The sequence below is a fragment of the Alosa sapidissima genome, chromosome 5 (genome assembly GCF_018492685.1).
Source record: "Alosa sapidissima isolate fAloSap1 chromosome 5, fAloSap1.pri, whole genome shotgun sequence".
In the NCBI taxonomy this organism is placed as follows: Eukaryota; Metazoa; Chordata; class Actinopteri; order Clupeiformes; family Clupeidae; genus Alosa; species Alosa sapidissima.
The window spans coordinates 14,387,732-14,411,891 of record NC_055961.1 but is presented as its reverse complement, the minus strand read 5'-3'; the positions used below and the strand labels follow the sequence as shown (position 1 = coordinate 14,411,891).

General features: G+C 41.7%; 2 protein-coding genes and 1 long non-coding RNA gene across 3 annotated transcripts; 2 read left to right on the top strand and 1 right to left on the bottom strand.

The window, feature by feature from the left end:
* Positions 1 to 283: 283 nt before the first annotated feature.
* On the top strand, positions 284 to 5,908 carry LOC121709686. The gene is made up of 3 exons (XR_006032011.1): positions 284 to 294; positions 2,990 to 2,991; positions 5,809 to 5,908. It is a non-coding gene; the product is annotated as an uncharacterized LOC121709686 (long non-coding RNA).
* A 1,919-nt stretch (positions 5,909 to 7,827) lies between these two features.
* On the top strand, positions 7,828 to 11,684 carry LOC121709664 (mesenteric estrogen-dependent adipogenesis protein-like). Its single transcript, XM_042093247.1, has 5 exons — positions 7,828 to 8,353; positions 8,499 to 8,632; positions 9,939 to 10,054; positions 10,270 to 10,437; positions 10,524 to 11,684. The coding sequence occupies exons 1-5, from the start codon at positions 8,160 to 8,162 to the stop codon at positions 10,536 to 10,538; spliced, it is 627 nt and encodes a 208-aa protein (XP_041949181.1). The 5' UTR covers positions 7,828 to 8,159; the 3' UTR covers positions 10,539 to 11,684.
* On the bottom strand, positions 11,539 to 14,784 carry LOC121709671 (arachidonate 5-lipoxygenase-activating protein). The gene is made up of 5 exons (XM_042093256.1): positions 14,618 to 14,784; positions 14,373 to 14,454; positions 13,283 to 13,353; positions 12,876 to 12,957; positions 11,539 to 12,147 (listed from the first exon to the last, which is right to left on the bottom strand). The coding sequence occupies exons 1-5, from the start codon at positions 14,685 to 14,687 to the stop codon at positions 11,985 to 11,987; spliced, it is 468 nt and encodes a 155-aa protein (XP_041949190.1). The 5' UTR covers positions 14,688 to 14,784; the 3' UTR covers positions 11,539 to 11,984.
* Positions 14,785 to 24,160: the final 9,376 nt, after the last annotated feature.

The window sequence follows — 24,160 nt, the reverse complement described above, 5'->3', positions numbered from 1 at the left end:
TCATATCACATAGCCATATTTATTCTGCTCTTATAAAGTAACTGCTTACACTGCACATAATTATATCTAATGTATATTACTCTAACCCACCTTCTGTAAACCAACTGCATACTACTGTCTACACTGCACTGCACCACCTGTCTATACTTTGTATAACACATTGCACTTTTCTGCTTTTTTGCACTTCTGGTTAGACGCAAACTGGATTTTGTTGGCTTTGTACTTGTACTCTGCACAATGAAGTTGAATCTAATCTAATTATTACCTTGTGTGTTTTATATAGGTGTGATGTGTGTTTCTAAAGAGTTAACCATAAAGCATGCATAATCAGCATTAACATCAGTAAAAATGGGGTGGGGGGCCATGTTGCTGAACTGTTAGTTTATTAACTATTCGTATTTGCGCATGTCTCATACATGTTCACACATGAACCAATCAGGTGGCTGATCAAACTAAGATACTATTCATCACATCTCCCCCCTTTTAAAGATCAGCTGTCACCTCTGACAAAACAAAAGAAGCAACACATTGGAGTGCTTTACTGCAAATATGTTAAACATCACTTCTTATGCAACCTATTTATTCCCCAATCTTATTCTTATGAAAAATAAAATAAACTAGGCTACAACTAAAGATAGCTCAATAAAGACTTTCTAAAGATTTCCCATTGTCCTGTTTACGGCTGGAAGCGTAGTGGTTTCCTTATCACACGTCCACAGCGTGTGGTCTTGGGCGAAGCCCGTTCTGGGGTATGGGGAATGGCCATGGTAGCCTCGGCTCTGGGAGAGGGTTTCCCTTTGCTCTTCACAAGTAGTGGCTCACTCAGAACCACGGGTGGGCCCTCTTCCTTAGCGTCCGTTGCACAATTAGGTGATACCGGTTCGTGTTGACTCTGCCCGGGTATGGCTGTAGATGTTTACGATACCTCCGGAACTCCTTGGTCAGTTGTGATGTAGTAAGACCTTGGCTGTTCGGCCTGACGACTGACCGTTCCTTTTGTTGTCCACCCCTTTAGACCATCGAGCTTTATCCTCACAGGGTCACCTGGACGCAATGGCGACAAGGACCTGGCACCATGACGGCGATTGTAGAAGTACTGGTAAGATTCTTTTGCTTTACAATCCTTTTCTTCCACACTTCTCAAATCGGGCCATGCAGGGACCAAGTGGCTTGCTATTGTTGGAACCGTTGTCCTCAGGTGTCTCCCCATAAGCAGCTGTGATGGACTGCAGCCTGTTGATGCAATTGGAGTTGCTCGGTATGCTAAGGAGAGCTAAGAAAGGGTCATTCAGCTTCAGTATTTTCTTAGCTGTCTGAAAAGCCCGTTCCGCCTCACCATTTGATTGCGGATAGTGAGGACTAGATGTCACATGGACAAAGCCATACTGTCTTGCAAATGCCTTAAACTCGGCAGATGTAAACTGGCGTGCGTTGTCAGAACATAGCCGTTCCGGAATGCCAAACCGCGCAAACAAGCTCTTCAGTTTGCCAATCACTCTCCTACTCGTCATGTCCATCAAATGGGAGATTTCAATAAATCTTGAATAATATTCCACGACAACAAGGTATTGCTGGCCATTTGTTTCACAGATATCAGCTCCAAGATGTCTCCAAGGGCCTGGTGGTAAGTCTGTGGTTAACAGCGGCTCTTTGCATTGCGTTGGCCTATTGATCTGGCATGTCTGGCATTCACTCACTTTGCGTTTTAGATCGGCACCAATGCCTGGCCACCACACAGAGAGGCGTGCCCTCTCACGGCACTTACTGAGGCCTTGGTGGCCTTCGTGGATGCGATCCAATACTTCATCTCTCATTTTGGTTGGAATCACAATTCTTGTTCCATGTAAGAGAAGACCTTTGAACTCGCTCAAGAGCCCCTGCTGGTTAAAGTAGGCACGCAAATGGACAGGTAACATTTTGAAATGTTTAGGCCACCCCTGCTGGACATATTTGAGAACTCTTTTCATTTCCTCATCAGTGCAGGTAGCCTGCACTATTTCCAGTAACTTTTGTGGAGAAGCAGGCAGATGTTCTTCCACGCTGGCTATGTAAGCCTCAACTTCCTCTTCAAAGTCGGACCGCTCTGTCTCTGTCAAGGGGTGCCTGGACAGTGTATCCGCGACAAGTAAAGACTTTCCTGGGGTATACACTGCCACAGGATTGAAACGCATCATCCTAATTAAGAATCGCTGACAGCGGATGGGAACTTCATCAAGGTTTTTCAGATTAATCAAGGGAACCAAAGGTTTATGGTCCGTTAGCACCTTGAACGACTCCAGGCCACAGAGATATCGTGACAGTTTCTCACACGTCCACACCGACGCCAGACACTCCTTTTCTATTTGAGCGTAGCGTTTCTCCGTTCCGGTGAGAGTATGTGAACAGAAAGCCACTGGGAGCATCTTTCCATCATGCTCCTGGAGCAAGGCACCACCTATCCCGTAACTACTAGCATCCGCTGTGACGACGGTCGGCTTGTTCACATCATAATAAGCTAATGCTGGTGAATGTCTTTCACCTTAGCAAATAGCCGCCTCTTGAGTCCTGTCCCAACGATATACTGAGTCAGCTCTTAGCAGCTTGTTCAGTGGCTGAAGCACAGTAGCACTGTGAGGCAGGTAGCGGCAAAGGTAGTTTATCATGCCCAGTATCCGTTTCAATTCAGTCTGATTTTGGAGCCTACCTAGGTCTCGAATAGCACAAACCTTTTCGGGGTCAGGGCTAATGCCCGCTTCGCTTAGCCGATGGCCTACAAAGCTCAACCTCTTTTTGACCGAAGAAGCACTTTTCCTTCTTCAACTTTAGCCCTGAGGCTTCAATGGTCCGCAACACCTCCGCAAGCCTGCGGTCGTGTTCCTCACGCGTGCGGCCATATACCAGGACATCGTCCATGAAGCAGCAAACCCCCTCCGTGTCCCGAAGCAGCTCCGTCATGAGTTTCTGAAAAATTTCGGGAGCACTTGTGATTCCAAATGGTAATCTGCGGAAGCAGTACCTCTTGAAGGGAGTTATAAAGGTGGTCAATTTCCTACTGTCATCGTCTAATGGGATCTGCCAAAATCCGCTTGAAGCATCCAAACTGGAGAAGACTGTTGCCCCAGACAGCTTAGAGATAATGTCTTCTAGCGTTGGCAGCACATACTTCTCGCGAATGACAGCCTCGTTTAGTCGCTTAAGATCCACACATATTCCGATTTCCCCATTCTTTTTGGCAACAGGTACCATTGGGGCACACCATGGAGTGGGCTCTGAAACTTCTTAAATCACGCCCAACCACTCCATCCGATCCAGTTCTTGTTTGACTTTTGTTACCAATGGGATCGGTACTCTGCGAACTACATGGATGCTATATGGCTCGACTGTGCTTTTGAGCATTATTTTAACTGGTTTGCATGCTAGCAATCCCAATGAGCCAAACACATTCTCACTTACTTCCTCTATTCTTTTAAGTAGCCCCATCTGTATGGCAGTGCTGCGTCCAAGCAAATTTCCTACATGGGCCCCTCTCACTACATCGGCATCAATCACATAAGGCTTTCCATTTGCGCTCACTTTTGTTTTCAGTTGGCCTAGACATTCCAGCTTGCCTCCTGGACTGTTGAGAATGACATTGGTTTTGTTCAGTGGTATTTTACTTCTCAGTCCTCCATGTAGCTTATTTCAGACATTACAGTAGCATCTGCACCTGAATCAATTTTAAAACTGATAATTTGCCCATCAAATATGATATCGGCCATCCATGGTGGAACTGGTGCACTTTGACACTGGACTGAACCAAGGAACAACTCTGAACCCTCATCTTCATAAGATGTTACTTCTTGAACCAATTTTGTGTGGCAAACCACTGCAAAATGGCCAATCTTGTTGCATTTACGACACTCAGCTTTTTTAGTAGGGCAGTATTCTTTAAAACCGTGTGGATTGTTACATCTTGTGCATTTCTTTCTTTCACTATATTCATTGTCTTTGCCTTGTCTTTTCCTCTGGCTATCAGCATTATTTTTCATTCCTCTGCCTCTGCCGCGATTTCGTTGAGAGAATTTAACCTCCTCCAGTTTAGTTCCGCTTTGCTCGTAATTTTGAGTCTTAATGAGCTCGTGGCTCCGTGCCATCTCAATTGCTCTGGCCAACGTCAGTGCTCCTTGTAACTGCAACTTTTCTGATAGAGATTTGTCTCTTAATCCGATAACAATTCTGTCCCTGATGTATGGATGGATTCCAGTTGCTGCTACTGGAAGAAATTGGGTTCGATTGGTAATTGGGCATTTCATCGTTATTATGACCGCCGCGCAGCGAAGCGGCGGTCATATAGGTTTAGTCAGATTTTTTTTTTTTTCTTTTTCGCATGCCCAAATTTCCGTCAACGATTCCCGGGACACTGAAAGACCGGGGTAGACGAAACTTGGTGGGCATGTAACCCCATATGGATAGCATGGAACCATCGTTTTTCGTTTTGATCTGTAGCCCCCCCGCTGGACTGCACCCCCCGAAAGGAGGGTAGGGCAGACACAGTTTTCTGTGAATACCTCGAGAACCGTAAGGTTTAGGAGGACCATTTTTTTTGTATGTTGATCTCAAGGGGCCATGTCAACCCATTCCATAACCACTCATTTCATGTATAGCGCCACCTAGTTAAACACAAAAAAGTAAAAATGAGGTGTTGTAATCGCAGGTATATGTGACCTAACATAGTCAAAACTGCACGATATTGGAAGTGTAGGATCATTTTGACACCCTCTGAATGCACACCAAGTTTCGTCGAATTCCGTTCACGGGGGGCCACACAATAAATTAATTTATGTTACTATACACCAACTGGCCTGTAGGTGGCCGGAGACAGTTTTCTGTGAATATCTCGAGAACCGTAGGGCCTAGGAGGTCCACCTTTTTTTTGTATGTTGGTCTTAAGGGGGCATGTCAACCCATCCCATTACCACTTATTTCATGTATAGCGCCACCTAGTTAAAAATTAAAAAGCAAAAAATTAGGTGTTTTCACCACAATATCTCTGGCTGACATGGTCAAAACTGCACGAAATTGTTCATGGGGGGCCTTACAATAAAATAATTTATGTGTACATTTAGAGACCGTACACCAACAAGGATTCCCGGGACACTGAAAGACCGGGGTACACGAAACTTGGTGGGCATGTAACCCCACATGGATAGCATGGAACCATCGGTTTTCGTTTTGATCTGTAGCCCCCCGCTGTACTGGACCCCCCGAAAGGAGGGTAGGGCAGACACAGTTTTCTGTGAATATCTTGAGAACCGTAGGGCCTAGAATGACCAATTTTTTCCGTATGTTTGCCTCCAGGGGTCATGTTAACCCATTCCATGTGCACACATGTGCATAAACAGATACACACGCACACACATACATTTACAGTAATCATACGTATGACACATACTCACACAGTAGACATATGTACGCATGCATGCACATGCACAAACACACATACGCAGGCAAACACACAAGCACGCACACACACACACACACACACACACACACACACATAAACATAAACTTGTACACGCACACATGCACACAATTCAAGAATTTCTCAGAATTATGAACAGGCAAGATGGGGGTGGGGTTGTATAAAATGAATTTTACATGTGAAATCTATGAACTAATCATGTTTTGGTACTTGTTGTCTAGCAGATACCAGTGATAATTGAGTGTGGATAATGCAATTTAGTGAGACAGTTAGAATCATATAGGCCTTTCAGCGTGATTTATTTTTGTGGAAAAAATGTGCTGGACTGGGCGGCGGTCATATTTTGTACCGCTCTGCGGTACATCTAGTTTTTAGATGCTTTTGGTTTGCCTCATCCATTATGTCAGCAAAGAACAGGAGTGGGCAGGAAACATGCGCTGTTGAAAACATGGCCAACCAACTGGAGCACCCACACAATGTCAATGTTGCCCAAAATAACTACCAGGGAGGTGTTACCAAGACAGCTGCAGAGTGGCAAGACTGGGCTTTAGTAATATTTTGTCAGACAGTAAAGGATAAATAGTTTTATGATTTTTTTTCTTTTCTTTTGAAATGACATGCTGTTCATGCATCTCAAATTGAAGGATGGATGGAAAGAACTCTTTGATCAACCCCCACAGAGAGCTGAGGTTATCTGTAAGTATATTTGAGTGGACAAACAGAACTTCTCTGACAGATGACATGTTGAAATCTTGCTTTAGACCTCATAATGATCACCCCCGGCTAGTGCTGCTGAAACTGGTGGAGGCAACAATGAAGCGGCAACAGAAAGAGAAGGCAGGTGGCAAAGGTTGCTGCTATTGAAAAATACTTTGAGAGTGAGTGTGTGTGCATGTATGTAGCTGGGTAGGTCATGGTACATGGTACAAAAATACAGAATTTAAAGCACTAGCACAACACTTAACTCACAACCCACAACTACTGACAATGGAATTACTCTTTTAGAGTGAGTGAGTGAGGGAGAGAGATAGAATATTTCTGTAAATGTTTAATGTTAATTTAGAATAATTTATTTCTTTGAATCATTATACAGTTTTAAAATGTTTAATTGTTTGTGTTTTTGTATATGAAAGATGTTGATTGTTGTAGATAAAAGTAGCTTGTATATTTTAACTTGTTTAATTTCTAAAGTGTATATATGTAAAAGCTTGTATAATTTTTTAATGTTTATTTTATTTGCAAGGTTGTGTTTGTCAAACTTGTTAATAAAAGTAGCTTGTGCTTTTAATTACTAGTTCTGGATTTGTGTTTATTTTCAAGTACTTTTGGTAGTTAATGGGCCGCATGTGGCCCGGGGACCCAGCCGACATTCAGCCAACACTCAGTCAGATCAGTTTTATAGTGTGTGGGCCAGTACAGGCCCAGAGGCCCAGTCGACACTCAGTTATATAGTGTGTGGGCCAGACCTGGGCTAACAGAATGCATGACAGTCATTTCACAGTGTGTGGGCCACACCTGGGCCAACAAAAACAATAACAGTCATTTCACAGTGTGTGGGCCACACCTGGGCCAACAGTTCCAATAAGAGTCATTTTACAGTGTGTGGGCCAGACCTGGGCCAACAGAAACAATGAGAGTCATTTTACAGTGTGTGGGCCACATCTGGGCCAGAGGAAATTATTTATGTCAGTTAGGCTATCAGTAACTGGGCCATTGGCCGGAGGCCCAGCCAGAACTGGGCCAACACTCACAAAACCCTGCGGCAAGGTAGTGGGCCGGTCAAATTTTGCTATCTGGGATAATTATCCTGATCATCGTCCTGGTCAAACACAAATGACTTAAAGACGTTCTCAGCCTCCTTTCCCATTGAGTACACTAGAGCACTGACCTGCACGTCGCCATCTAAAGAAAGTTTCGTTGCAATTTTGTAGCCTACCGTTCAAACCTGTCTCCATTCCGGCCATTCACTCGGCCTTTCAAACGGGAAACTTTCCGGCGGCGTGAACTTGAGCATCTTCACTCAAGACAGGCGTTTCACAATAACTTTGACGATATGACTGAACACTAAACCGCTTCTGACACCATGTCATAAAGCACGCTGGACAACCATGTTGCTGAACTGTTAGTTTATTAACTATTCGTATTTGCGCATGTCTCATAGCCTACATGTTCACACATGAACCAATCAGGTGGCTGATCAAACTAAGATACTATTCATCACAATATAAATACCCACAAGAAATCCATTTTGTTCATCGAAAATTTAACACATTGAACATGTGTGTCCCTCCCCTAGTAGTGACAATTCATCCAACTAATGCAGTAGACTTAAATGTATGCCTACAAGAAAGAAAAAAAATGCTCACACGTATTCTGCCATGTTTGAATGTAGGTCTTTCTGGCCTGTTTGCGCACATAGGCCTACAGTAGGCTACGTATCTTTATTCTCTATTTGTTTGAATCTTGTTTCAGTTTACACTGCAATCAGCAGACCTTACAACTCCCATCATTTGGAACAGTTCTGATCAATGTGTGAATTTGCGTTTGCTTGTTTCAGGAAATGGCATGACCCCGTAAACCCACACCTGTAGGATAGGCTTATTTGGGACAAGCCATAAATCTGTGCGTTTGAGAACCACCCATGGGGTTTAAAGTAGGCTACTGTTAGTCGCCTACAAAACATCTCGCTATACTTCATGCACGAGACGCACGCAGCAACATGGCAGACGGACGGATTTGTATGGAAATATTTGAAGTCGAAGATTTCCTTCGGAATCCTCCACATGGATTTAGAGTGGAAAGTCGGGGTTCTGGGCACACACTTGTGAAGTCCGACCCAAATAGCTGTTGCGTGTTCATCGACGAATTTAACTTGGACAAAAGAAAAGTTATCTTCCAGTTTTCGACAGGAAGGTAAACTTGAAACTTGAAATCCGACTAAAATGTGATCCGTATGCCAACTAGCCTATCACTTCTCCAAGTGTGTGTGTGTGTGTGAGAGAGAAAGAGAGTCTACTACACGTTGGTAAGAAACTAATGCCAGTGTCTTCTTTCTTAGAGAGTTTGTGATCGACAATCTGGGCAACTACACAAAGATGAGGGAAAAAATTACTTCACAACAAATTTATCTGCTGGCATCTGCTAGTGATATCAGTTCACTAAAGGGTGAAAAAATATATCGAACTGCTGAAGGTTGGTAAACAAACCAGATTCAGTTATCACAGAAGTCCTGTAATTCCTAGAATAGGCTATGCGTATAGCCTACTGCTATGGCGGTGTTATACGGTAACTGGCTTTCATGTTAACTGGCTGGACTGTTCATTTTGCCTCTGGAGTTAACGTAACCGCCCCCTTCTTTTGCAGATGTGTTCAGCTGATGATTTAGCCTCCGATACCTGGCCGCAGATTCGTCTGTTTAACTGAAGTTCAAATGGACATGTTTGTGATGCTGCACTTTGTTGATACACGTAGGCCTAGGCTATTTACGTTCGTATTTTGACATGTTAACGGTTTGAGGTGTATTGGATTTATATATATTTTAATAATTGATTTCTCATCAAGTGATAAGATGTATGTGGCGCAACAGGTTGATGCGTTGATAAGGCTATTTTTAGTCAAGCCTAGGGTTCAATCCTCGCCATTCACAGTTTTTTAAATTTATACATTTTTAGACCAGCAATGCTTCCTCAATTTAGGCTGAAGATAGACTAGGTGGCCGCGGGCAGCCTGACCAGCAGTCAGTGAAACGTAAAAACCATTAAGCCTAGGCTATACTTTGAAGGTCTAAATGGCTTGGGCAGTGCAGCAAGATAACACAGTAGCCAGTTACCATGATCCACTGTGTTAACCTGCTACAAACACAATAACATACTAGGTGACCTATTTTACTTGTAGGCCTAGTAAATAAGTATGGCCAATTTCTCTAAGTGTCAGCTTGGTTTGTGGCGCAAGCAGGTAAATGTCAGGTTATGAAAGCAGTTTAATTTAGGTAGTGATTCGAGACCCACGTGGAGTTTATTTAGTTTTATTTATTTGGTAGCATATTCATGGTCCAGCGCATGTAACCTAGCCTACTACAGATAACCTGACACTTCCAACGCCGACACATCGTGTTGTAAAGCTTTATTAAATAACAAAGTGCAGCATCACAAACATGTCTATTTGAACTTCAGTTAAACAGACGAATCTGCGGCGCCAGGTATCGGAGGCTAAATCATCAGCTGAACACACCTGCAAGAGAAGGGGGCGGTTACGTTAACTCCAGAGGCAAAGTGAACAGTCCAGCCAGTTAACATGAAAGCCAGTTACCGTATAACACCGGTCCCGCCAGGTTGGACTGGCATTCGGGGAGGCCCTGTTAGCCAATGTCATTCTGTTTTTTTCTGTTTGCACGAAACCCTCAAGCAACTTGTGTAGTGCAAATGGTAGAGATCTTGTACTATTGTCACGTGATGGGTTTGTTTTTTAAGCATCTCTCCTCCCCTTTCACATTTTGCAGTGAGCACATACTTTATAGTGGTGTTAAATGGGAAACACCCCTTAGTCAAATGGCAAATGGAAAAAGGACTTGATCGGGCAATTTCTTCAGTGGCAGGAGAAAGCTACAACGTGGAAGTAAGATGATTTTGCATCACAGCAAGTTGGCCTCTGGCCTTTTTCTCCACTTCCTGATGATGTAGGCCTAGTAGGACACGTGTTGTAATTACTGCACGCAGAACGGATAACGCCTTTCCTGTGTTTCATCAATTACATCAAACTGGCAGAGTAAAGCTGACCTACATGCAATGTGACATTCATTATGAAGTAATCTGTACACATTTCCCACTTAGATCGACCTGAGCCAAGCATTGCAGAGTTGGGTGGAGAGAAGGGAAAATGTTCTGCCCAGTGCTTTAAAGGGGAAGTCTTGGACAGATTGTTCCTTTAGCCTCAAGTACCATTCGGATGCCCTGTTCGACATTCCCTTCTGGTTTGGCCTGAGTAACCGCCATTTTAAGGTATCTTGTTTTAAGGTTCTAAAAAATGTACAGTGGTCTTTTCAAGAATGTTAAACATATATTAATAATGTTTTGTCCCCCCCTAGATAACTTATGAATAATGATACTTCAAGGCAAGGCTATTCTCCTTGGATGGAGTAGCCTAGATGTCATCTGGCTGGGTCATTCCACGAAATCGGTGCCTTTTCAACTTTAAAAATGTGAAAAATATAATTGTTTCAAACTGATTTTTTTCAATGCCCATTTAATTAACACATCTTAACATGACAAGAAATTGTGTAGGATAGTAACAGGACTGATGGTAACAGGACTGATGATTTCATGCTAAATTGCTCCTTTCTAGCTAACAGGTAAGGTTAGGGAGGCACATGGTATGTAATCTGAAAGGTTATTACTTCTAGATATTGGTAATATCAGTATTCATAAATAATTGTTTATATAAAAATGGTAACAGGACTGATGTTGTATGCTCGCCCCTCTCTCACAACCCTGATAAAACATGAAAAAAGGACATTTAAGAAGAGAGAAAGTTACCCTTTCTTACACTGTGGAATCTTCTTCTAAATGATGTCACTTCTAGCTACCATTATTTTATAAGGGGGTTTAGTGAAAGTAACAGGACTGAGATAAAATTAAGGGACAATGATAAATGACTTATATTTTCTAAGAAATCAGATCTATTTATGTCAAAATCATTGCTTAACAATGAGATTACACTTAAGACAATATAAAACTGTGAAAATTGTATAATTTTTCCAACATTTTACAACTGAGAAGTGCTGTTGAAAAATAAAAAATATAGCGTGGGACAAGCCAAAATCAACCAAAATCCTTACCCATAGCATATATTTATGTGATTTTAATCATTTGCACTTGTATTTTATTGGGTTTACTTAGTCTTATATTGATGCATATGATCTATAGTAACATTACTTTTTTTTTTTTTTTAATTATACATGTATTTGTTGTTAAAGCAACTTTAGAACTGATTATCTGTTGTGGGACACAAAAGGCACCGATTCGGGGAATGACCTTTTACTTCCAAGGATTTACATTTAATCTCTGGCTTACATCGACCAGCATGCATCTCATAGAAGAATATACAAGCATTACATTTTTAATACGTATATTATTATTGTCTTTGGACGTCTGTTCAATGAATGATGTTACATGTAAAAATGAAGACTGATGGATCAGAATAAGATTCTGATACCTACTGATGTAAATAAACTTGAATGTAAATTTTGCTTACAGCGATGTGGATCCATGCAGTTCCTTTGATTTTTTAAAAATATCTACACATTTATCACTTTATTAGATGCGTAGGCCTATCTCATACTTGCATATTTGTATGGACACATTGGTCCTCCAACACATTTTATCCCAATGTTCATAAAACTTTGTGCACACACAAGAAAACTTGCAAAGAATTCACATCAATTTTCGCATTAAATGCCTGGTCAAAAAAGCCTGTGCATTTATGGCATCAACACAAAGATCTGGCAACAAAAGCCTGAAGTAATTCTCTGCAGCTCCTGGTGTAAAGCTCAGGGAATCAGAAGAAGAGGAGAGAGGGTCTTGGTGATGGTCTGGATGTATTCCTTGTAGTCACTTCCACAGTACTGGCCCAGAAGAAAGTTGACGATGCCCACCACACACATTAGGAACAGGAAGGAAAGCATACGTTTCCCAAACAGATAACCAGGGGTGCTGTCATAAGAAAGACATTGTTTATTTATATGTTTGTGAAGATCATTTGTGTGAAACAGACTGCATGAGGCTTTCATAATAAGTATCAGCAATATCTTTGGAGTCATAAAAGATCTTAGTGAAATGCTAATTTATGGGTATAATCAGGGTAAACACTTACAGAGTAAACACTCTTAGGGCACACCCCCATGAAATGTAACAATTGGTGGGACAGCAACAAGTCGACTGGTCTGATTGGATGAATGTGCTTAGGATTTTTATTCAGTCGATTATTCGATTAGATTATTATGTGTTTTTATTAAGTGTCGCTTTTTTTCAGGCCATATTTTCAATTGTAACCCCATGTAAAGTAAATAAGTCTATAGGCCCTATTTTGACGTTGTGAAACGCATAGTCTAAAGCATATGGTTGAAGTGCATTTAGGGCGTGTCCAGTCCAAATTCGCTATTTTGACAGCGTAATAAGTGATCAGACGCCAGGCACATCGTTCAAAAGGGTTGTTCTTATGTGTCTTAATTAGTCATGGCTGTGTCTTGGGCATCCCTTAAACCAATGAGAGTGACATCTGTCATTCCCTTTAAGTGCAAGGAGCGCAAGATCAAACAGCGTGATGGTATTTTGACGACAACTGAGTGCATCTCCGCAGAAGGAATCACAAACAGTCCTTTTTATACCCTCACTGTACACTTTGCATACGCTTCTAAAAAGATTAAGTTATTTGTAATTACCTCTGACATGTCTGCCCCATGTACCCAACAAAGTACTTCTGCCGTGCGAACAGGTACACTGCTCCCGCAAATGCTGCTGGAGCTAAAGGATAAAAAAAATATTGTTAAAACAGACCACAGCAGTACTAAAACAGGAGCTCTTCCTGATAATGAACTTGCATGTTCAGGGACCACCGATGCAAATCAAGGTCACAGAGCCCCACTATCATCAGGCTTATTACTGAGATGCATGTCCTGTATGCCCCTAATGACAAGTTTGCATGTTTCCAGGAAGGATGGCACTGTTAGTAATTGCACCATCTTGCCATTTCCATCACCTCTAAGCTGGCAAGACTCATATTCTACACCCATCAGTATATTGTGGCAGATATGTGAGGTGAAAAAAGGCATGGGGAAGCGCACTTTACCCTGACTGAGGCAGAGACCAGCGCACCACATGATAGCCAGGAATGTGGGATATGTGTCCATGCAATTTCGTCTGAGGAGACAAAGAACATCACACATTCTAGGGTTACAAACACATGAAATTGAGACTCCCCATACTTCCCCTGCCAGACTCATAGCCACGATTTAACTGTTGTTAGAGGACTGATTAATAGGTTGCCCTGCTGTTTTTACAAGGGGATGCAACAAATTTCATGTTCCCTTTTCTCAGTTAGTCAAGATGTTTGCTCAAGCCAAACATTTTAAAAATACACTTCCTCTAAGACCAAGTATGTGCAATGACCTCATATAATGACAGGCCTGCATTCTTTAAGCAGCATTTTCTTGCTAGAAGTTGGTGAATGAATCACTAAAAATGTACATTTTTTTCTGAAAGACAGTATTGACACAAACAGCAATGAGAACCGACTTGCTCTGTACAGTGTGTTCAAGAGGGAAAGATAAGTATGTACAAGTATTGACATTCCTTTGGTAAGATCTGTTCTCAGTCATCTTAAAAAGAATTTCCTTGCAGACTGGGTAAAGATCTGCTCAGAAGATCTGCGCAGATATGACATACTTGTATGCTGATCTGAACAGGATGTGGAGAAGGTGCTTTGGTTATAATTATATTGCTGTTATCACTCATCTTAATTACAAACATAGCCTCTTTCCTTCAGGCTACCCCAGCTCAGCAAATAAACTATTCTGTGGAGTCAGTTATTGTTATACATATAGAACAAACATGGAGCCAGTATGATTTATCTGCTTCCACACTTGCAGCCATATTAATGGTGAAAGGGACACTCTTTGTGGTCTCGTCTGAGATGCTGACTAATGCAAATCAAATGGAAAGTTTACAACATTAGTGGAACCCTGTGAGTAGGCCTAACATGCAAATACGTTGACATGCAGCGAACAGAACAAGCAGTGTCCAACATCATATTCAAATTACACAGAGAGGAAAACATGCATTCATTTGACAATGATATGACATGTTTATACCTTACATTATCATTATTTGCATTATCGGTTATTTCTGTCAAAATGCATGCACAGAAATAATAGTCTTACTTGGCACATGACAGTCGCTCAAATGCAGCAGCCTTTGTATTTTGGGATTTGCATTCTTTCTCAACCTTCAGAGCGAAGAACGCTGAAAAGAAGTTAAAAAAATATTTTTTTATGTACCATCAATGGCTTTCAGATTATGTCAGTAGATGAAAACCAATATTCAGAGTTCTATAGCATTAATCATGACCCTGCTGACCCATTGCATGATTCAAGGATAGCATGGTGATCGTAAATAATTTACCTACCATTTTGAACAACGCTTAATAGGGTAACCAACACCAGAAGAAAGATGTTCTCCATGATATCAGCATCCATATTCGATTTGGGTTCAAATTAGTTGAATACTGTCTCTTGCGAACAGGTCTTCACTGCACAGTTGCAACAACTAAATGAGGAAGAAGCCTCACACCTCGATGCAACACAACTTGTATGTTTCCCCTGTAGGAGGTCTCTCTGTCTCTCTCTCTCTCTCTCTCTCTGCCAGATACAGGAACAGGTTTATGTGACAGTATGAGTTAATTACACACACATTTCATACACTTTAACTATTTAACTGTTCTGGAAATGAAACATATGTCTACAGAAATAATTACATAATCACTTAAAAGTAATGGCAAGGTCCAGAATTAATAACGTTGATGAGCTGCACTGAGCTGTACTGCACTGAGCATATTGTTGCAAAAGTTACATGTTTTTTTTAAGATAAGTGATTGTATTTAGTCCTCTGGTTCAGTAAACAAACATCTATGACATAGCCATAAACAGGTCTGTTTAATCAGTACATTGCCTCAGGAGCATGGAAGGGAGAAGGGTAATTTTATTGCTGCGTTTATCAGCAACCTTATCTGATAGAATTATGACCTACATTTTCACTCAAATGTATGTTTTGTTTGGTGCAGGTCTGAGTCGATGGGGCTACAATTGAAGCTAAAATAAAAATCAGCAGACAAAAAAATGCAGCCGTGGCCTACTGGTTAGCGCTTCTGACTTGTAACCGGAGGATTGCCGGTTCGAACCTCGACCAGTAGGAAAGGCTAAAATGCCCTTAAGCAAGGCACCTAACCCCTCACTGCTCCCCGACCGCCGCTGTTGTAGCAGGCAGCTCACTGTGCCGGGATTGGCTTCACCTCACTGTGTGCTGAGTGTGTTTCATAATCACGGATTGGGATAAATGCAGAGACCAAATTTCCCTCACGAGATCAAAAGAGTATATATACTTATACTATATGAGATGTCTGCTTTGGGTACAGGGTGATGAATGTGGTTACAGTGGGGTTATTTCATTCATATATCTCAACAACACCACGCCACTGGGAGAGAGACAGTGTGAGAGAGAGAGAGAGAGACTTCCTTTTAGAATGGTCTAGAGCATTGGTTCCCAAAGACTGGGACGCAGGAGATTTTATTTGGGTCGCCAGCATAGCCTAGTGACAATTTATGTTGTGTAATAGGCCTAGCTTATAAGCTAACAGCTTTCTTTTAGGATCTAGTTTGTTAACAGTCACGGTTTTGTCATAACTATATAAATAAAGTATCTATCTATCTATCTATCTATCTAACTCCTTCTGTGCATTTTTGCATTTAGAATAGCTCTAAAACTAGGGGGAGAACACGTTGCAGAGGGGACGCCAGAGCTCACTCGTAAAATGAAACAGTATTTCTGTCGGGCGTTATTTGCTGTTTACATCGGAATTGTCCACGGTGTTATGGACCCATTTGTCTGCAACGCAACATAGGCTACAAGAACATCTAGAAATACAGGAGCAGCTTATGCTGAAGAGTGATGACTGCGTAGCATGCCAGAATATCCCCAAACTCTTAGATGTACATTAAAATGCATCTTTTTGGTAGGCTAGTCATTTCCAACTTCCCAAGCTGATGGTGCTCAAAATGCAACACAACCGTGTTCAAAGCAGGATGAGGACAACCTAAGGTTGTGTGTGTTCACAAAACTGAGCTAGAACATGAACTGAACATATTTAACATTGTCTCATGAGTGTACTTTGAGATTGCAGAATTGTGGGAAAACTGAGGAGTCAGTGCATCACCAAGCCCTAGTGGGCCAGACCAGGCGCTAGATATCTATCCAGCCACTTAGATATGGCACTGTAGAATGGTTATAGAAAAGTTTGAGAACCTGTGGCCTAAAACATCGATATTTTGGGCAATATTGGTGCATGTTTGCATGTTAGATCTGAAGTGAATTGGGTCGCGATAGTCTGTCATTTTAAAAAAGTGGGTCTCCAGAAAAAAAAGTTTGGGAAACACTGGTCTAGAGCTATGCCAGGGAAGGTCTGGTCTATGCCAGAAGGGCAGATCCCGTCATCAGCATTTCCTTTACTGTTTGTATCCATAGACCATTTATACTTGTCAGTCAGTGCGGCAAAAGATAACATTTTTGAATGTGAATGCAGGTGCATCTCAAGGTTGACAGTTTTGTATAATATATGGATTTTTGATTTCCATAGCTGTACTATAATCATCAATATTAGAAACAACAAACAAACAAAAAAAGGCTTGAAATATTTGTTATGTTGATTGAATCTAAATTATATGAACGTTTAAATTTTTGAAATAAATTGCGGGGGGAAATTAACTTTTCCATGATATTCAGATTTTTTAGATGCATTAATCCTGTTTTGTTGCAGCAATGAGTTTTGCTGAGCAGATCAGCAATCCAATAAACATTAAAAAAAACTAGTTAGATATGGTCGACAAGGAACTGAGAGAGTGTGTTCTTCGATAGAGGGCTATTGTGGAAAGCATGAACCACAACAACTTTCTAAACTTTACAGCTGATTTGCCTCTGTGAAGTTTAGAATACTTTCAAGTGCATGGTGCAGCAAAAAGGCAGGAAAGAGCCCCTGTTGTCATATTAACCTGTATTTTGGCCCCTACATCTTGCTCCATGTAGGCTACACTTCATGCAAGCAAACATGAAAGAAAACATTAGTAAACTGTAACAGGAGTGTAGATAGATAGATAGATAGATAGATACTTTATTGATCCCCAGGGGATATTCAAGGTCTCAGCAGCATACAGACAACACAAACACATTCTCTAACAGCAGAAAGAGTAATTAAAGTATATAATATAAAAACACAACTAAGCAATAAGGACAGTAGAAGATAAAGAATATGCTAAATATACTAAAATACAAATTATACTAACTAAACTTAAATACAATATATAAAAATATACTAAAATAAAAATTACAAAAATACAAATTATACTAACTAACACTTAATCTAAATCAATTCTAAAAACAGTATCCACATAGTGGTGATTAATCAATCAGAGGCGCTTGCAATGACTGAGGCAGGGACTGAGCCTGTGATTCTCTGTGCATAGTAAGGTATGGTAAGGTGCTCTAAGGTGCTCTGTGTGAATGAGTGTCATGGTGGTAGTGCAATGGTGATAGTGGTCATGGTGATAGTGCAAGTGAGTAAGTCCAACAGTGCAACAATGCAGAAATAAAGTAAAGTAAAGTCTATATCTATATATTTAACTATTTAAGAAAATGTATAAGTGGCCACAGTTCGGCTGTGGCATGGAGGGGGGGGTTAGGCATATGTGCTAATGTGCTAATATAGCATGCAAACAGTGAGGCATAAAGACAGTGGTAAAAGTGGCTAGTGGACAGACAGTACCAAACATGGAGGGGGTGAAGAGGCAGACTGCAGAGAAGTCTATCTCTCCTCTTCCCTTAAGTGAGGCATTGAACAGTTCAATGGCCCTGGGGACAAATGACTTTCTCAGTCTGTCAGTTGTGCAAGGCAGTGAGCGAAGTCTCCAGCTGATCAGGCTCTTCTGCTTAACAATAGTGCTGTGGAGTGGGTGACACTAATTGTCCAAGATGTTGATCAGTTTGTTCAGGGTCCTTTTGTCAGATAGTGAAGTGATGCACTCCAGTTCAGCTCCCACTACAGAGCCAGCTTTCCTTACCAGCCTGTCAATTCGCCCCACATCCTTCTTCCTTGTGCTTCCTCCCCAACATACTACTGCATAGAAGAGGACGCTGGCAACAACAGACTGGTAGAACATCCTGAGGAGCTTACTGCACACATTGAAGGACCGCAGCCTCCTCAGGAAGTACAGCCTGCTCTGCCCTTTCTTGTAGAGTGCATCAGTGTTGGCTGACCAGTCCAGTTTATTGTCCAGGTAGAGACCCAGATACTTGTAGGTGCTAACCACTTCCACATTGACCCCATCAATGTGGACTGGTAGCAGAGTGGGCTTAGACCTGCGGAAATCCACCACCATCTCCTTGGTCTTTGAAGTGTTAAGTTGAAGATGATTGAGTTTGCACCATTGCACAAAGTCCTCCACCAGGCTCCTGTACTCCTCCTCCTGCCCATTCCTGATACACCCCACAATTGCAGTATCATCAGAAAACTTCTGCATGTGGCATGACTCGGTGTAGCAGAAGTCAGATGTGTACAGGGTGAACAGGACTGGAGATAGCACAGTTCCCTGTGGTGCTCCGGTGCTGCAGATCACAGTGTCAGAGAGACAGTTCTTCAGTCTGACGAACTGTGGTCGCTCGGTAAGGTAATCTGTAATCCAGGTTACCAGGTGAGCATCCACACCCAAAGAACATGATTCTCACAGCACTTTTCCCCTTGTCTAGGTGGGAATGTGTCCTGTGTAGAAGATAAGTGATGGCATCGTCCACGCCCACTTTCTCCTGGTATGCAAACTGTAACGGGTCTACTGCATGGCGTACCTGGGGTCTGAGCATGCCTAAGACCAATCGCTCCATTGTCTTCATCACATGTGATGTAAGAGCAACAGGTCTGTAGTCATTAAGCTCACTAGGGTGTGGCTTCTTAGGGACAGGGGTAAGACATGATGTCTTCCACAGTGTTGGAACTTGTCCAAGGCATAGGCTCAAATTGAAGATGTGCTTCAGTGGCTCCCCCAGTTCAGCAGCACAGGCCTTGAGTAGCCTTGGACACAGTCTGTTAGGATACAAGGATACAAGGATACAAGGAAGTTTATTGTCACATGCATATAGTTACTAGAAGTAAGAAATGCAGTGAAATTATGTCTGGTGTCAGCCTATTTGTGCATTAATGGGGGGGGGGGGGGGGGTAAAGAGTGCAGTAGAAGAGGGGTTTAGTAGATTAAGTGGCAAGGGCTGCATAAAAAAGGTGGGGGAGGATTGGGATTGGGTGGGGGGCACCAACAAGGAGCACCCAAGAGCAACAGGGGCAAGGAAAAACTCCCTTACCAAGGAAGAAACCTTGGGCAGATCCACGGCTCAAGGGGCTAACCCAACTGTATGTAGAGGAGGCTTACTGTAGCAAGCAGTGTGCTGTATGTATGTGAGGTGATGACAGTGATGATGTAAGTGTGTGTGTTGGGGGGGGGGGGGGGGCAGAAAGCCTAGGCAATCAAGGACATGGGTAGATGGAGGAGAAATCAAAATAATAAATAAAAAGTTCTATGGAGATGTGCAAAAGTTGGAGAAAGTCAGATATGTGTGTGTGTGTGTGTGTGTGTTTTGACGTGTGATGAAATAAGAAAATAAATAAAAGGTCTGTAGCATAGGGAGAGGGATGTAAAAGTGCTAAAAGTCTTGTAGGTGTGTGTGTGTGGGGGGGGGGGGGGGGGGGGTCATGAGTGCTGAGGAGTGAATGAGTGCAAAGTCAGTATAGTGTGAGTTCAGAGTTCGGATGGCCTGGGGATAAAAACTTCTCCTGAGTCTCTCTGTTCTGGCTTTGTGACTACATAGGCGTCTTCTTGATTTCAGCGGTAGGAATAATCCATTGTTAGGATGAGAAGAGTCCTTCAGAATCTTTTGGGCTCTTAGGAGTACTCTTCTGGAATAGATATCTTGTAGAGCAGGGAGTTGAGTTCTTATAGTACGTTCAGCTGAGCGCACTACTCTCTGCAGAGTACTACAATCTCTAACTGTGGAGTTCCCATACCAGGTGATGATGCTACCAGTTAGAACACTCTCAACCGCTGAAGTGTAGAAGGCCTTCATGATAGATGTAGAAACTTTGAATTTCCTTAGCTGACGAAGGAAGTAGAGTCGTTGTCTGGACTTTTTCAGAACATATTGAGTGTTAACAGTCCATGTTAAGTCTTCAGTAATGTGGACACCAAGGTATTTAAAACTTGTGACTCTCTCTACAGGTTGCCCGCTGATCATTAGTGGGGTGTAACTGTAGTTCTGCTGCTGCCTTCTGTAATCCACTACCATTTCCTTGGTTTTATTGATATTCAGTGTCAAGCTGTTAGATTGACACCACTGTGCCACCTCATCAACCTGATCCAAGTACAGCTGTTCATTGTTGTTACTAATCAGGCCCAAGATCACTGTGTCATCTGCAAACTTGATGATGGAGGTATGACTACTGTTGGCTTTGCAGTCATGTGTGTATATGTTGTACAGCAGTGGACTCAAAACACAGCCTTGGGGAGCACCAGTGCTGATGGTTAATGAGTCAGATGTCAGACCCCCCACTCTAACCACTTGTGAACGGTTGGTGAGGAAGTCAAATATCCAGTGACACAGGGTGGTGTTCACCCCGCTGCTTTATTGCTACTGCTGCGCAATTTCTTAAGTTGGACTGTCACTTGATCTGTTGTAATGGTGAGGGGTGTAAGGGTGTAAAGGGGAGGGGTGCATCTGGGATCTGTGTGTCTGATGGCTGTTGACTGAAGTCGTTGTCACCTTATTGTTCGTGATCGCCATGTGGGGGAGGGGTGCAAAATCCAGTGATGGTGGGGGTACGATAGCCTGTGATGATGGAGGTGAGTGTTGCGCTGGTATTGAGGGGGTGTGGGGGTGGGGGCTGGGGAATGGTGGACAGACCACTGCCATTGGAGCTGGAGCAGGGCAGTCAAACCTGTTGTAGAAGTGGTTCAACTGGTTCGCCCTGTCCAGGTCCCCCTCCACAGAGCTGCTGTTCTTCTTCAGGCCAGTGATAACCTTCATGCAGTCCCATGTCTCCTTCAAGTTGTTTTCCTGCAGTTTCTGTTCCACTTTCTTTCTGTAATCCTCCTTAAGCTTGAATTTGAGTTCCCCTTGCACGCGCCTCAGCTCTGCCATGTCCCCCTCTCTGAACGCCATCTTTTTCCTGTTGAGCAGGGTCTTGACATTGCTGGTGTAAGATTTACTCATAGCACCCTCTGTTGGATATTTAAAGCACTACACAATAAAAAGATTACTTTGATCCGACTCCTCTCCTCCATTTTGACCCTATTGAGCCTCCATGAATGTTAATCTGTGACTATAAACCGCTGCTCTGTCTGTGCTGAAACCCTGCTCTGATTTTTCAAATCAGGTGTTTCAAATAAAAACTTAAATTTCTGGGGACTTACAGCAAAATAGAATCACATAATTAATGGTCCCTGCATTTTCATTAAAAGATTGATTAAATCAGTAACTGTTGTCTACATTTGTGAGCTTGCTTGTGTCATTCTCTGCACACACTGCTAAAGTCTAACCCTAAACAGAAAAAAATAAACCTAATTGGGCAGGTAAAGAATTAGCCAACATTATTTTTGGCTGTGTTTGCGTAAATATTCTAAAATAACACAGTTAGGTTACGATGTGCCTGACATTGATAATAGATCAGCTGCTTGCTGGGATAGCTAAACATTCAATTTAATCAAACATTTTGATCTAATATTTTACATCTCCTTAATTTACTCATCAAAGCATCATTGGTGTTGGATATAACCCTGAATCTGAGCAGTTGTGCCTGTACCGGCTGTGTCTCTATTGTGTCTGTATGCATGTTTCATGTTGTGATACTGATTAAAAGATTTCTTAAGCTTCAGTGGAGCCTAGTGGTACATATTTAGAATTACATCTTGATGATTGTTTGGACTCTGATTTCAGTTTTAACATAAACATGCAGGTGTGTTTTTCAAAGACAAAGTCGGGGATATTTTAATGGGTGTGTATTTTTGTCAAGTGTCTAGTTGGTGCATAATCATAATCTTAAGCCATTTTAAAGCTTATAAACTAAATATGACTTGTTTTAATGGGATATATATATACTGAAATTAAGGGAATTCTTTCTTTAGTGTATTTTCAAAATGTCAGTTAACTGTAGCCATGTGCTTTGCAGCCTTGTTGGTTAAATCTCATGATTATAACAGAATAAGGTGCGTTCAATATTGACAGATTGTAGGACAGCTAACACACATGAATGCAAACAGAGAGCATAACTGAAATAGGGATCAATTAAGTTGTTTAGTGATGACTCCATTTGAATATATGAATGTTTGTGTGTGTGTGTGTTTGTGGAAAAATTCTGCTCCATATATCAGCTGTGAAAGGCAGTCTTGCTGTGTGGTGTACGCAATGCTTTATGTACCCTTGACTGTCAAAGCTATCATCTCTGAGAATATTTGAATCCAAGAAATTTGATTGGTGGATTAAAATAAAGAATTAAAATGTGTGTGTGTGTGTGTGTGTACATGGGTGGATGTGTATGTACATGGGTGCTGGGTGTGGGTGTGTACATGTGATGTGTGTACATGTATAGTATGGGATTCAGGATATAGAGACAGACTGGGCAGCACAAATCAATAGGATTATTGGTAAGGGTGTCACACATAACTGGCTAGGTCTGCACAGATCACTAACTTGAGCACAACTGACAAACAAGTGTATCCATGCCAGTCTTCAGCTTTGACTGGTAATTATTGATTAATGTTCAACCAATGATGTGGGTGTGGGTAAAGAGCCTATACATTTGGGGGATGTATTGAAAATAGACCTAATATAGGCTTAAAGCTTGCAGGCAACTGGGCCCCAAATGTTGGAATCAAGGTTCCTTGTAGTTCGTATACCTTAAAATAAAGGCTTGAAACTCATTTTGATGTTACATTGACTTACAAAACATAGAATCTGACATTGCGGATGTTTGCCTGGAACTACCCTAACGCCTGACCTTGTTGCTCTTCGAGTATTACTCTTTTGTCTTTGGGTATCCCTATAGTGCAAAATGGGCAACATTGAAAACTGATGAAAAGAGGAATTCCTATTATGTGTTGGCTCTAAACTGCACATACACCATTGGCTAAAGTAGGCATACATGCCTAGCCTAGGCCTATGCCAATATAATTTTAAGCAACTGTGCGAAAACCATTTTAAGACACTGATATTCATCTTTAGGACATATACACATACACAAGGTATTTTTTGTATTGTATATAATTTATATTATGTTATGTGATTATTGCCAAGGTCTAGGACAAGGGAGGAGTTCCAGGCAACAAAATGTCTCAGATAGATGTATGGACTGATTTGCCCATTTTCTAAATATTTTCCAGTCTCCAATAATAATTTAATTTATTAAACTAATGCACGTTTAACACCAAGTAATAAAGTAATATGAAAGGGTCAATAGAAATATAGGCAAAGGCTCTCCTGGCTTGCAGTTCTGTGAAGCCAAAATATCCATCACATCCACTAAGCCGCCATTAGCTATCACAAAATGATTTCTGCGCATTTAAGTAAATCCTTTTATTAGACACTTTTCTCAGACGTTTAGGTTAGTCTAAAAACTATTTTACATTATATTATTTTAAAATTCAATATTCATTAAAATATATACATACTGGGTAATTTTGGAAAAAATATGATTGCTACAGTTATGAAGTAGAGGTGTTTCTCTACAAATGCATCTGAAATCAATGTCTTCTCATCCCCAGTAGGTATTCCTGATCCATAGTACAACTGCATATACCCTCATTCATTCAACAGCCTACGCCACTACACACATTGAATCCAATACTATAGCAAACCATTGCAAACTCAG